We start from the raw sequence: 15,671 nt of genomic DNA on the forward strand, positions 1-15,671 counted from the left end.
CTCGCAGTTTCTTTTCATAAAACACTATTGGACTTCTATCTATTAAAGGCTAGGAGGTCACCTTCACTCATTCACATATGGCAAGTTAAAAAAAACATACCAGCATGTGTTATTTTAAATTTTTTTCCTATCCTCTGTCCAAAAGGGCTTAGCTGACATGGGTATAAAAGACTGTTTGTATCATCTGGGTCTCTAAAGAATGCTAAGATATGAGAGAAAATTATTTAAGTGGCAGAACGAAAATATGGATTCCTCTGTCGAAGTAAATTAGCCAGAAACATAGCAAAAAATGTTTTCATTTTATCTAAAACAAACTTAGTGAGAACATATTTGAATCATTGGATACTAGCGCAGTTCATTTTGGATTTCCGTCCATCAACTGGCTACACCCGTTTATCATAGCAGGGACTTGGCTGGTGGGTGCCAATCTCCAGCAGTCGTGGCAGGGGACACGTGTTCACTCTGGACAGATCACTTGTCCATCACAACACCACAGAAACAAAGGACATGCTGGGAACATGCAAACTCTAAGGAGAAAGACCAAAGGCCAGGATTGGAACCTAGGACCTTCTTCCTGCAAGGCAGCAGTGCTAACAACTGCTCCATTGTGCTAGGGACTAACTGTGTAAACCTGGACACTAAAACAAGCTAATCTGGGTAAGTTTACAGATATTTTAACATAGGTATTTCCCATCAGAAACACCAAAGTGTCATTTGGGCACATTCTGCCACTTTATGTGGCATTTTACCTATTTCTGGCACAAGACTGAAAAGTTGTGGTGAAGAGAGAGCTGAGCCAAAAAGCGAAGCTCTCGATTTACCGGTCGGTCTATGTTCCTACCCTCACCTATGGCCATGAACTTTGGGTCATGACTGAAAGAACGAGATCCCGGATACAAGCGGCTGAAATGAGCTTCCTCCGTAGGGTGGCCGGGCGCTCCCTTAGAGATAGGGTGAGGAGCTCGGCCATCCGGGAGGAGCTCGGAGTAGTGCTGCTGCTCCTTCACATCGAGAGGAGCCAGTTGAGGTGGCTCGGGCATCTATACCGGATGCCTCCTGGACGCCTTCCTCGGGAGGGGTGTTCCAGGCACGTCCCACCGGGAGGAGGCCCAGGGGACGGTCCAGGACACGCTGGAGGGACTAGGCTGGCCTGGGAATGCCTTGGGCTTCCCCTGGAGGAGCTGGAGGAGGTGTCTGGGGAGAGGGACATCTGGGCGTCTCTGCTGAGTCTGCGGCCCCCGCGACCCGGTCCCGGATAAAGCAGAAGACGACAAGTACGAGGACTGAAAATTTCACTGGAATATTGCATAATTGTTTATTCCATCCAAATACAAAGACATTTATAGCAACTGTTTATAGCTTTGTTTGTATGGCTTGCTTGTAAAATGAAGTTTTGTCACCTGTCAATATAAAATGGTGAGGAAATTTAATTTAATTTACCACTAATTCTGACTTCTCCATTTACTATCCCCATTTTCTTAGAACTTTATCTAAACCTTTGAACAAGGAAATAGTTGTAATAGAACTATTTATATTTAAATATAGAACACTTAAAATAAGTAAAATACCAGTTTGTGTACGTGTGATGTTAGCAAGCGTGCAAATAGAGAACCGGTTGTTCTACTGTATTTGAACAACCAAATTATGATGTTGCCCATCAAGGTCCTTGACAACATAATTTATGCAATCTTTTCATGCAAAACATGAGCAAACATAAAAGTCCTCCTGTGCAAGTGAGACATTGGGATTTTCACCTGGTTATTATCGTATGAAAGATGTGTATATTTTTTTCCGCAACAAAGAGCAAGTAGCTGCTGTCGAATACACTTGGTAGATGCATAAAATATGTGTAATGTTCCTTGAAAGAAGTTCCAAAGATCAGTTATGCCCCTCCTACCTAAGCGATGCATCCTGGAGTACTTTGAACTTGCACCCTATAAGGCATTGTGTTTATGTGCAGTTTAATATCAGGATACATGTAAACTGAAGCTTGAGCTCACCATAAGATATAATGAAGAAGACAAAGAAAAGATAAGTGCAACCAATTCATTGATGATGTATGTCCCCATGTTTGTTACAGTGGTTATTTCCTGTGAAAAAGTTACCTGCGGCTCAGTGGACATCCGTCTCTCTGGGCGTGTTTAAGCTGTAAACAAAGGTGCTGAAGTGCAATATGAACTTTGCTTTCGCACACTGAGTTTTTTTTTTTCAGCACACCATCAACACATACACCTTGTTCTTTACACTTTTTTAATCAGAGGGCTCTTCGCTCTTCCTGGAAACCGGAGACAAAGGACACTATTGACAGTGGTCTAACTGGAATTAAAGCAGAGGATGATGTGGTAAATATACTAAACTCTTTTATTCAAACCCTCTCGCTGATATATCTATATGTTTGTGTGTAGGGGAAAACTTTTGACTTTTTGCTTCTTGCTCATTCTAGCAACTCTAGTCTCTCCAGGACTGTAGTGTGGGACATTACGTTCTGAGGTAAATGTAAATATAGTTACAGTGACAAAAATATAGAAGTAGCACGTTTATGTCTACTCATCAGTAAATAGTTGATTGCACATTTATTCTGTCACACATTTTGACTGCACTACATTGTTTTGTTTGGCATGTTTCTGAATAAAAGCGAATAGCAAAATAAAAACTACATAGTCCAAGATAAATTAAAGGTGTGTGCATGCAAATTCTGATTCTTTTTAATATTGGTCATAAATTGGTCCTGTTTACTTATTCAGCTAAAAGATTGGAAAGTGGTCTAAGTGCCTTAGTGGGACAGCCATAACCTCACTACATCTAACAATGAGGTGTTGAACTTAATATTAGAGAAAGATTCTGACATTAATTATGTTTCTTTTGCTTTACTTTTTGTGACTATGGCATGTGCATTTATAACCAGCATAGAACAGATTTGCATTTGTAGAAACATGTACATTGTCAGCAGCTACGGGTTTCTTACATTGAAAAAGTGAATGCTGGGCAGCAGTAATCAGTAACCTTTAAGTACACTTACAGATCTGCTGGTAATAAAAACTGTCTTCCAGTATGTGCCCAAAAGGTTAAAATAAATCCACCTACATAGCCTGATTGTTAAAGCAACCACTCTCTAAGTTTCAGCGAAATAGCGAATAAGAATTGGATGATTTCTGCCTTTTCTTTAGAGACATAAATTTCCTTTTTTTTCCAGCACAATATGATTATGTGGTCTTTTTCACCAAACACACGCATACTCTGATGCTCTCTCAAATTCAGGAGCTCTGTCTGTTCTTGTAGAATTTTATTAGTTTGTAGCTCTGTGAACTATGTCTTCTCAGTACTTCTGGATTGGGATCAAAGTCACTCATATCCTCAGTGCCGTCTGAGAAGGCTTCTCTTTTGAATATTTTAGGTAGAGAACAAGGGGTCAGTGACATTTGTGTTTCTGGGTGATGAAAACTGATAGCTGTCATTTTTTTTCCCTTAGATTTTACCAGTATGTTTATCTTGATTTTAAATTCCAAGTTTCATGAAGACAGATTTTTGCTGTATATGGTGAGTCTCATTGATTTTCAAATACAGCAGAAATAAAACATCTTCCAGAGTTGAATTACATGTAGCATCTATATTATGGCTATGCTGTTGCAGCCTCCGGTTGACGGGGAAAAGACAGAAAGTGAGACACCCTTGCCATCAAAGTGGATGACACTGACAGGCTGACATCAATATTTGATGAAAAGAAGTAGCGTGATATGTGGGCTGCTAGACCTTCCTCTAATGGTTACTGATTGCTCAGAGGGAGAACAAATGCAGGCTTTGAGGATAAGGATCCTAGCCTGATATAAGAGATGTGACGCTCCAGGAGGCACAGCAACCAGCTGGATTAACTGTAACAAGCTGAGGTGTTGCGAGCTACCCTGATGCTGAGTCTAACTAAAAAGCAATGAGTCATAAGCCCCTCTGAGTGGCCGCATATAAGGCACCTGGGTCTTTTATTCACTGGAGTGAACAGTTTCTACCAGTGTAACATGATGAGGTATTATTGCAACAATAATAGGAGCTAAAAACAAAATGTGACAAAAAGAAAATCTTGCCGTGGTTTTAAAGAGATGTGGGCATCAAAAGTCAGTAGACACTTCCTCCTACAGCTTCCTCAGGGAAAATGTAGCTCAGTATAAAGAAGTTGGGTGAAACGTGTTTTCATAAACATGAAGCTGGAAAAAGTCCCACACGTTTGCATAAGGTTGAGTTTTCCTGAAATTATCAAATTTGAAACTGGACCAACATATGAAACTTACATACAGTGCCTTCCAAAAGTATTCATATTTTGCTCAAACCTTTTCACCTTTTTCCACTTGACAACTTCTTAGTTAAACAGTGCTCAGTGAGATGTGATATACCAACACAAAGTAGCACTTAATTATGAAGCAAAAGGAAGGTTTTTTTTATTTTTTTACAGAAAAAAATGTAAAATATGTGGCATGTTTTTATATTCAGCCCCCTGTGTCATTACTTGGTAAAACCACCTTTAGTGCAATTACTTTTACACATGTTTCTACCAGATTTGCTGAACTAGAAACAGATTTTGTTTGCCCATTCTTCTTTGCAAAATAGCTAAAGCTCAGCCAGGTTAAAATGGAGAGCACATGTGAACATTCATTTCAAGTCTTGTCTCAGATTCTAAATTAGATTTAGGTCTGAACTTTGACTAGGCCAATCTAAAACATGAACTTGTTTAGATCTAAACCAGGGGTATCCAAACGTTTTGCCAAGTGGGCCAAATTTACCGCTGTTAACTTAAAAAGATCGAATAACAAGTTAACCCTTAGAATGATTCTACTACCACCAAGCTTGTCAGTTGGTACATTTCGGTTTGAAAGTCTAACCGTGACTCATCCAAACATTATTTTTGTCATTGTATAGTGAGATCTACAATTTTCAATTTTAAAGCTTCACTGGGTTCCTTTCACTTGTTTCTAAGTATTGGTGAAATGAGTGTGCCGCCATTGAAAACCTACACTGCTGCAATAAATTATGATCACTAATATCCAGAAGATAAAATACATTTTAAACCCTTCAGCACCACTGATTAAAAGATTTAAGTGAATGTAGGCATACAGGTATATGCATATATGCATACAGCATGCAACATATTTCTCAGAACATTAGAACATCCATCCATCACTGTAGGGCCGCAAAGGGGCTGGTGCCTATCTCCAGCTATCACTGGGCAAGAAGGTGGGTACACCCTGGACAGTTTGCCAGTCCCTTACATGGCAACTTAAAGACACACAGGGGAAACAACCATGCTTGCACACAGTCACATCTAAGGACAATTTACCCAGAGAGAACCCACAGTAAAAGTGTGGTTTAAAAAGGTACACAAACAACAAGAAAAAAAGTAGCAAGCCCATATAGAATCTATGGGGTGTTGTCAAGAAGAAGATAAAAGACACCAGACCCAACAATAAATACGAGCTGAATGAAGATTTTTAATAAAGCAAGCTGGGTTTTTGGATGCCTCAGCAGAGCCACCTCCATGCCACACTGAGACAATAATTCATGCTAAAGGAGCTCAAACCAAATATCAAAGGCAGTGCAAGGGCATTCTTTTCAGTAGTCAGACATTTCAGTATTTAAATCCTTGCTTTAGTTCTTCTGTAACAATCGAAACTTCTGGGGAGTTTTCTGGGGAAAGTCTTTATGTCTCTATATTTCTTTAAGGCTCCATATTTCTGTGTGTAATTAATGGATCTCATATATATATATATATATATATATATATATATATATATATATATATATACAGTACAGACCAAACGTTTGGACACACGTTCTCATTCAAAGAGTTGTCTTTATTTTCATGACAATGAATATTGTAGCTTTACACTGAAGGCATTAAAACTATGAATTAACACATGTGGAATTATATACTGAACAAAAAAGTGTGAAACAACTGAAAATATGTCTTATATTCTAGGTTCTTCAAAGTAGCCACCTTTTGCTTTGATTACTGCTCCGCACTCTTGGCATTCTGTTGATGAGCTTCAAGAGGTAGTCACCTGAAATGGTTTTCCAACAGTCTTGAAGGAGTTCCCAGTATTGCTTAACACTTGTTGGCCCTTTCGCCTTCACTCTGCGGTCCAGCTCACCCCAAACCATCTCGATTGGGTTCAGGTCCGGTGACTGTGGAGGCCAGGTCATCTGGCGCAGCACCCCATCACTCTCCTTCTTGGTCAAATAGCCCTTACACAGCCTGGAGGTGAGTTTGGGGTCATTGTCCTGTTGAAAAATAAATGATGATCCAACTAGACGCACACCGGATGGAATAGCATGCCGCTGCAAGATGCTGTGGTAGCCATGCTGGTTCAGTATGCCTTCAATTTTGAATAAATCCCCAACAGTGTCACCAGCAAAGCAGCCCCACACCATCACACCTCCTCCTCCATGCTTCACGGTGGGAACCAGGCATGTAGAGTCCATCCGTTCACCTCTTCTGTGCCGCACAAAGACACGGTGGTTGGAACCAAAGATCTCAAACTTGGACTCATCAGACCAAAGCACAGATTTCCACTGGTCTAATGTCCATTCCTTGTGTTCTTTAGCCCAAACAAGTCTCTTCTGCTTGTTGCCTGTCCTCAGCAGTGGTTTCCTAGCAGCTATTTTACCATGAAGACCTGATTCACACAGTCTCCTCTTCACAGTTGTTCTAGAGATGTGTCTGCTGCTAGAACTCTGTGTGGCATTGACCTGTTCTCTAATCTGAGCTGCTGTTAACCTGCGATTTCTGAGGCTGGTGACTCAGATGAACTTATCGTCCGCAGCAGAGGTGACTCTTGGTCATCCTTTCCTGGGGCGGTCCTCATGTGAGCCAGTTTCTTTGTAGCGCTTGATGGTTTTTGCGACTGCACGTGGGGACACTTTCAAAGTTTTCCCAATTGTTCGGACTGACTGACCTTAATTTCTTAAAGTAATGATGGCCACTCGTTTTTCTTTACTTAGCTGCTTTTTTTCTTGCCATAATACAAATTCTAACAGTCTATTCAGTAGGACTAGCAGCTGTGTACTGTATCCACCTCCTGCACAACACAACTGATGGTCGCAACCCCATCTATAAGGCTTGAAATCCCACTTATTAAACCTGACAGGGCACACCTGTGAAGTGAAAACCATTTGAGGTGACTACCTCTTGAAGCTCATCAACAAAATGCCAAGAGTGTACGGAGCAGTAATCAAAGCAAAAGGTGGCTACTTTGAAGAACCTAGAATATAAGACATATTTTCAGTTGTTTCACACTTTTTTGTTCAGTATATAATTCCACATGAATTAATTCATAGTTTTGATGCCTTCAGTGTGAAGCTACAATATTCATAGTCATGAAAATAAAGACAACTCTTTGAATGGGAAGGTGTGTCCAAACTTTTAGTCTGTACTGTTATATATAAGTTATATTCACTTCTATTCACTTCTTGAATAATTACTCAAATACATAAACTTTTCAAATATATTCTAATTGCACAGCTTTCTGATGTTCTCTGCAGTATTCCAAATATTTTTACAATGTTCTAATATATATATATATATATTAGTCACTGCTGTTTCCTTGGCGCCCCCTTCAGGTCATAGTGTGTATCTCTAAAAACCCGCAAAAAGCACCGATCCCTGCAGCTGCAACATTTTGAACACCTGCGTATTTTTCCTTGTGAGCCTTTATCACTCTGGCTCTGATCTCAGTTGGTCTTTATTTTCTGGGTATTTTTAAGTCTTGTTTTTGCAAAAAGAAAAAAAAAATCCGTGTGGTGTTGGATGCATGCAGCTGACCGGGTCAAAGCATCTTTAAAGAACTGACACTTTTCAGCACCACCCTCTGCGTCTCTCGCTCTCATATTTCAAAATGTAGAAGTCTCATGATTTGCGCCCCCTTCTTCCCGCTGATAAAGCAGCATAAAACGGGGAGGAGCTCTGCGATTGTGGGGCTCCTCCTTCCCTTTCTCTCCATTTTCTTCCACTTGTCCCCCACCTCTTACACCCCCCTTCAAGCGCTCGTCTACACCTCCTCCTCCTTGCAGCCTGGTGTGTCAAGAGAGAGATGAAAACCCTGTAAAAAAAAAAAAAGAAAAAAAGAAAGAGGCTAGTAGGGGGTGGCTTTCTTTTAGTTTCTTGGGATCGGAACAGGCGTCACGGAGGGTGCAGGGAGCAGCGCGGAATACGGAAGGGAGGAGGCGACAACGGAGCGTAAACACGACAGAAAACGGCGAATAGAGCGTCAGACAGCGGTGACCCCCCCCCCCCCCCCCCCCCCACCACCATCACCTCATCTCCATCCCGTTTTTACGCTGTTTGACACGGTGTTCTGCTCTTGAGAGCCTGGTGTTGTATTTTTATATAGGTCTGTGATTTATGGAATAAACATCGAAGGCAGAAATAAGGAGGCTGTGCACCACCACCACCACCACCACCACCATCCCAGCAGCAGCAGCAGCAGCAAAGCGATCGACGGGATTCCCAACAAACACCGTCCAGCTCAGGACGCTTGAGCGGCGGATAAAACCCTGAGAGGAGTGAGGGGGTGAGCGAAGAGAAAGAGGATTGTGGCTGCTGAGCAGGAGCGTAGCGGAGACCCCCGACCGCCGGTTGTTACTTCCGAGTCTCCAGCATCACCAATGCGATGGCATAGCGGCTCCTGCAGCAAAACCGAAAGGCTTGAGTCAGATCAGCGCTGCTCGTCTCCACCATGAACCTCTGAAAGACATCCGACACGGGCACAGATGGGTAAGAGAAGATGCTCTGCGTGTGTATGTTTGTATTTTTTTATAAGTCAATTCAGACAGAGCGGGGGTGTGGAAGTGGATCAGGACTGCTTATGACGTTAAGACCGCTGACGTTAAACTATTAGACCGACAGGGTGCATACATGTGCTTATGATGCTGATGGAGACGTGCCGCTCAAATGTAGCGGGATATGGGCAACGCTAAGCGCAAGCTTTTACTGCTCATTGTGTTTGAGCATGCAGAGTTTATGCCACCCATTTCTAATCTGTTATCATCTGCTGGGCTTATCTTTATGTAGATTCAAAACCGGTTTGAAAGATAAGCGAAACTAAGCAGATGTTTAATGGCATCCAGGCCAGCAGGGGGCCCTCAGGGGGTCTCACAAACTTCATAAATGATGTGCTCTATTTATACTCGGAAATAAAACAAGAATGCCCCCATGTAGTCCGAGGTCACCATGCAGCCCAGTTTCAGAATCCAGTATTGCCTTCGGGCATATAAAACAAAAGAAAATTTGCAAGCGTAAACTATTCATTAATGGCTCCCACAGTTTGTATCTTATTAAACTAGTGCTACAAGCAGGAGGTTATACTTATTTGTGAACCCATTTCTAAAGGGTTTGAAAGCATAAAATGGTATTGCGAATATTAGTTAGCAACACAGCAGTTGGCAAATTCCTATGATTTTCCAACTCGCAACCACAACACACCCAATTTGGGTTTAACGTCAGTCACGGATAGGAGGTCCGATTTCTGAGACCCAACAAATACACCATAAGACTTAAATTTAACAGGGTACATGTGCTTAAGGAGTTTTGCCACCCAAATATAAATCAAGGTTGTCTAAACTTAACATGATGCTTTAACTACATATTCATTTGGAGCCGGTATAAACAAACAAAGCAGCTGGTGAGAAACTCCAGGGCAGCAGGTTGGGTTCTTATGATACTATGTAAATGGATAAATTCAAAAAAGAGGGTTTTAGATGGACAGACTGTGGGGTCAAGGGGTCAGGAGGGCCCTACCCACCAAGTTATCGTAAAAGTGTAAAACAGAATTAGTATAAGGTATCAGGTAAAGAGACAGCCCTCTTAAAAACAATTCTAAGTGGTTTGGTGCATTAATACTGAAACAGCATGGTCTGTATTGTGATTCCCATTTTCCACATGCAAAAAAACCCCTGATGAGACAACAGTCCTCATCTGTCTGTGCTTCATCCTCCTTCCCAGAGGAAAAACATGCCACACATCACCTCCCAAACGTTTGAAACTCTCCGTCCCTGGCGGTCGTCTTCTGTATGTGCCGGCTGGAAGCAAAGCTGACAGATTCTATTTTCATCTTGCAGACATTCAACTGAAACCAAATCCCAGCCGCTATTGCCACCACCCCATGCTGAATCCATTTCTAATTTCCCGTGAGGGCTGGCTCCAGCTCCCTGGCCAGTGCTAAGGGGGTCAGGTATTGATCTCAAGCCCTACAGAGGAGTGCACGTATATGTGTGGTTGAATAAGCTGGTCTCTGTTGAACAGTTGGGAGGAATCTTTGTGCTCATAAATGAAGAAGTTTGGGGATGGGAGGAGAGTGCAGATTGTCAGATGGATGGTTTGGACTGTGTGTAAATAATGCTGGACAAATTTTCTGTGGAGTATGCATGTGCTTTGCTTCTTGTTTCGTTTGTTAGTTTTCGTTTTTGTTGTTCGATAAGCTAACCCCTCCCTCCTACTTCCTCGAGCATAGTAATTAGTCAGCAAAAACTGTAAAACGGGCAGAGTTGTGAGACAGTATCAGCTACAGTAAAAACTTGCAACTCCCACACGTAAATGTGTGTATTAGGGCTTCATTAATGAGCATGCTCCATGTGCTCCCTTAGGTTTTTAAACAGTGAGACGTTGCTCAAAACGTATGTTCAATTTATATAAAAATGTCATCTTCTTTCCCTTCTTGGTCTTCTTACATTTTTTTATGCCAAACAGCAGCTTTTATGTCAAATAGTAGGGGTAGTAGCAAACAAGCCTTGACCACAGTGGTAATCTCACATCACAGTAGCTCCAAACAGTTGCACTGACATTGCTGAGCTGTTTGTTTGAAATAACCACATCAACAAAGATCTCATCTCACAGGGATGCTGGCCTTTTCTCTTCACAGTGATGCAGATGTGCAAAGACTGGTTGGACAGGTGTGAGTCCATGTTTGTGTCTTTGAGAAATAGAGATGCTGCTTTTCAGAGCTAAGTTCTAGGGGCGCTGGGCGGCTCAGTTGGTAGAGCAGTCACACCATGTTCAGAGGCGGTGGTCCTGGGTTCAATTCCCTGTCTCAGGCCATTTTGCTGAATGTTGTCCCCTTCTCTCTACATCCTCTTTCCTGTCAAACTACTATTTAATAAAGACCACTAGTGCCAAAGAAAATCTTAAAAAAGGACTAAGTTGTAGCACATGTAATATAAGGAAAGGAATTCGATTTGTGATTTTTATGAAAATGGAAAGTAATCGAATGTGTTGGACAGCTTGAAGATAAAGGAGGTAAAAATAGAGTTGACACAAGGGAAGGACGGAAGGATCTTATTCAGCTGGTTGCATGAAAAAAACGTGAAGACTTGGAAAACCCACCTGAGCCACACAGCTGAAGCTCACTTCCTTTGTCAAATTTGATTAAGAAAAACCTCATTGGATTTCTCCCTCTGTCTCTTGCACTCTCCCAGCTTCACTTTCAGTTTGATGGATTGGCATGACTTGTAAATACACTTGCGTGGTAAGAACCTTTAGATGAGGCAGTGGTCCATTAAGTAGACAAAAAGAAAAGGTGATTGTATGAGAAAGGTACTTGAGAGAAAACCATACTTCATTTTACAGCTAGACAAATTAGGGACACCATCCTTCTTTTTACTTTTCCTTCTCTCAGTACCCATGCGATGCTTTCTGAATCTGTGTACTTTAGCTTCTCAGCTACTGACATCTAAGATGCTCCATTGTAGTTTTTTTGGGTTCTGATCTAATCGAAATATATGAATGTATAAATCTTTCTGACCCAAAGTGCTTTTATTTAGTGTTTTTTGGTCAGTGTTGCTAATATGAATATACCATACAGACATTGTCAGTTATACAGCAACATAGGAAAGCTAAGTCAGGATCGATAGATGAATCATTGACGTCTTCCCAATATTTCCGATCCAAGAATGACGTCAGTTTCTAATAGTTATATCGGATCAGATTGGTCCTATTTATCTCTTTATATCAATATTTTCACAGAGAAATAAATCTGGTTTTTAGTGCAGATTTTGTCATTTTTAGTCTTGACTCTTCGACAGGTAATCTCTGTCAGTTTTACTGGAAAGCTTATAAATTCAGTCCCCAAAAATGTGAAACTATTACATAAAGTCAATGAAATGCAGACTGGCAGATCATTTGTCCTCTATCACTTTTCCCATGACTGCAGATAACAAAGCTGTTGGTCCTGGAGTCTGTTTTTCCCACCACAGAGGAAAATGATCGCTGTCATTGTGTCTCAAAAGGTGAAGATCTGCTTCGGTTATTGAGTCCCAAAAGCACCCTGTTATCTCATCAGCCATCAGTTATATGAATCTTAGTTGTGTCAGTAATGTCGCGCCTTTCCCACTCAATCGTTCATTGTTCTATTCATGCTCTCACACAGCTCCTGCATTATGTTCGACCTTCTTTTTAGATCCTGTGACTCAGGTTTCATTCTGACCCAAATGGCTTTCCTGGCACATGGAGAAGCTCTCTGGGTGATATTGCCAGAGGTGTTCTGGGTACGATGAGATTCTTCCTGTTATGCTGGCCTTCGCTGTAAACCACTAATAAAACACACAAATCATTAAAAGGCAATGTCAAATATTTGTTTTGATTCTGTGGACAGTAAGAAGTGCTTCTCATTCAACCCCATTCTTTTAAAATCGGTTGATGTCAGATCGGGAAATCCTCGAAAATGTTAATTATTTCTAGATGGAATTGTTTTGCAAGTTGCATATTGTATTTGTGTGAAGGTCTGCAGGAAAGGAGCACAACTCCGCTTGTTGTTAAATGCATATGGAGACAGAGATCTGATACCATGTAGTGTTCAAAAACCAGTGAATGAAGGCAAAGTGCAGAAAAATCTTTTTGATTTAAATTTGTATAACTAATGTGTGGGAAACTCATATTATCTGCATTCTCTGTATCAACTACATTTGGATATTGTTTTAGCTCAGTTCAGTATATACAAAATGTAACAAAAAACTTGAAGTGTCAAGATGAGCAGAGGAAATAAAGACATCTCACAGGAAACTGATGCAGAGCGTTGGTTGTCTGCAGGTCTTTGGTTAGTTCACTCTTTGAAGTTGAATCATGTTCTAGTGTAAACTCCACCCACTGATGTTAGTTAATAGTTCATTTAGAGTTGCTTTTAGAGTTATGAGAGGTAGTGGTGGAAAGTTTCCATATAACAACAATATACCATCCGTTGCATTGTGAAGCCTGTCTTTTTTAAACCAGATTACATCAGATTTAATAGAATTAAGCAGACCAGATTAGACCTTTAATGATTTTGGTGACTGTGAACTATTTAAGTATATTATATTTTGTTGAGCAAAACACATTAACTGTTCTAAGTGATAGGGCAACAGGTTTAAAAAGGTATCATCCTGTGTCTAATGATCACACAAAACACTATACACATTTTAGGTAAAGCCTTATTTTAAGCGAGGTGTTAGGCTAATGTGACTCACATTTTATCACATTCTCTTTGCAGCTGCAGATAATCATGTGGAAATGAAACTTAGAAGAAGTGTTATTCTCCGGTTTCACTTACTGAGCACTTTGTTTTGAGCACTGTAATAATTAATGACTAGTGTTGTAGCAGCATTCTATGCTGTACGTTGCTGTAAAATGCTGTCCCGCATGGCTGTCGGTTGAGCCCCAGCCTTTGAAAAATGGGGACTGGGTCCAGATTTAGTTGCTCTCCTGACGTTAAGATTCACTTGTACAGATTGTCAGAGGGACAAAGATATTTCTAAGTGATAAAACAGTTTTTTTTTTTTTACTACAGCAATTATAAGAAATTGATCAGTGGAGAGATAAAAAGATAACAGTTTTGCAGCATGTGAAAAACAACTATTAAATAATCAGCTTCTTAGGATTTAGGGTAAATTTATCTTGTTTTCCTGATGTGATTCGTTGGTGTTTGGTGTTTTATTGCATCTTACAGCAGAAAAAATCCTTTTGCAAGTCATTGCCACCATGTGAATAATCTCGTCAGGAGGGGTCGTCTCAGGCTTCAGGATGTTGAGACAGCGCCATGCTAACAGGTTATGTTCAGTCGAGCAGAGACTGCAGCTGCTGCTGCTTTGAGAATTAGGCCATGTTCAACCTCTGATATGGCATCTGTGGACACAAACACATAGGAATACACACTGCTATTCTCCTTCCTGAGTCTTTTCTTTGTGAACGATTTACAAGCACATGTATTTCTTGTCTGACCTCAAGATAATGTTCCTATTTCACTTTACCTAAATTCCTTACTTCTTCTGCCTACACTTATAAATGCATGTTAAATCTGCTACACATACGTGCATTACGTTTATCCCCTGCCTACACATAATGCAAATCCCATGTGTTCAAAAGCAGTACAGGGAGGCATGTAAGAAGAAAGAGCAGGTTTCAGCCTCTCTATTCTCTTTATTTTTTTTAATTTACCTCTGTTGTTTGATTTTCCGTATCATTGTAATGTTTTTCCTTATGTACAGCGCCTTGAGTGCCTTGTTGCTGAAAAGCGCTATATGAATAAACTTGACTTGACTTGACTTTCTCCTGTCTTGGTGCTGAGTGTTCAGAGCCCTCATTAAGTCGGTCAGAGAGCGTCAAAGGCTTCATGCGTGAAACTTGCCTGCTGTCAGTCTACACGCCGTGCAGATAAAAATATCACATTAAAAGGTAGCACTATTGTGTTCTGCTGTCATTTTGAAAGCTCAATTCTTCTTGAGGCTGACTGAGCAGTGAACGAGAGGGTGGTGTACAGAGATAATAAAACAGGTGTCACATGAGAGATACTTTAGATATTCACAGCTGTTGTCATTTGCAACAATTACACAAAAGCTGGAAACTTTTGTGTAATTGTGTAAGAAAAGAACCAGTTTGGCAGTCAGGCAGACAGCTCATGGAGACAAGGAATCAGTTAAGACATTTTAAGCGTCACGTCTAAAAATCTGGAGTTAGTTAGGCTTTTATTCAGATTTATTTAGGTTAAAATCACAACCTTTAAACATTAATTAAAAGGTCAAATTGGCACTGGAATAATAATTAGTTTAGTGTTGTGCTGCTGGTTAGTTGCTTTCGCAAGCCGAAACTAGTCTGAAAGAGTCAAGACCAAAGTGGACATCCACCATCTCAAAACAACCTCGTTTTGAAAAAAGTCACAAGAGTTTATAAAGCAGCTATTTTACACCTTTAAACTGTTGTGGCGGTTACAATTGATGGTAATTAACAGAGAAGCTGATCTTTTATTAGCGAAGGTAAAGGGGGGTAGGAAACAGCGCAACACCAATGATCATCCTGTCTGAAACACGTACTGGGAACTGTATATGTAATTGTTTCCCAGAGTAACTGTCTGCCATAAAAGTAAAGGAGTGTGAAAGGCAAAAACATTATAGCAGTTTAAGTCAAAACGTTTTTATTGATTTTTGCACTGCCTTTCTTTTCTGTTATGCAGTTACCCGGTTTGGATACGCTCAGTACATTTCATTTAGGAAGATTGTTTATAGCACACTGCCTCCTGCATCTATTTCCTTTTAAAAAGAATTTTCGGCTTCTTTCTAAATATCTGACCAATGCAAACATGGCGACAGTTCAAGACTGGAGTTGTTTCAGACAGTAGAAGTGTGCACTGGTATTGGTCTCTCTAGAAGTAGCTGGTAGCTTCACTTCCAGG

At 40.7% G+C, this 15,671-nt stretch overlaps 1 protein-coding gene across 7 annotated transcripts in view; it reads left to right on the top strand.

Annotated features, from left to right (window-relative positions):
• Nucleotides 1-1,498: 1,498 nt before the first annotated feature.
• mgat3b (beta-1,4-mannosyl-glycoprotein 4-beta-N-acetylglucosaminyltransferase b) overlaps nucleotides 1,499-15,671 on the top strand; it is an 85,607-nt gene continuing 71,434 nt past the window's right edge. For 2 of the 7 annotated variants that reach the window (XM_047364428.1, XM_047364430.1), the window contains exons 1-2: nucleotides 1,525-2,342; nucleotides 2,444-2,490. Coding sequence is in view for 1 of the 7 variants with exons in the window: in XM_047364433.1 (XP_047220389.1) it covers nucleotides 2,335-2,342 (8 nt within the window). In the remaining 6 variants the exon portion in view is untranslated. Of the gene's footprint in view, nucleotides 2,343-2,443; nucleotides 2,491-8,277; nucleotides 8,756-15,671 lie in introns of those variants that run through there. The other 5 variants (XM_047364431.1, XM_047364435.1, XM_047364434.1 and 2 more) reach the window with 4 other exon arrangements.

This window comes from Girardinichthys multiradiatus, chromosome 5 (genome assembly GCF_021462225.1).
Source record: "Girardinichthys multiradiatus isolate DD_20200921_A chromosome 5, DD_fGirMul_XY1, whole genome shotgun sequence".
In the NCBI taxonomy this organism is placed as follows: domain Eukaryota; kingdom Metazoa; phylum Chordata; class Actinopteri; order Cyprinodontiformes; family Goodeidae; genus Girardinichthys; species Girardinichthys multiradiatus.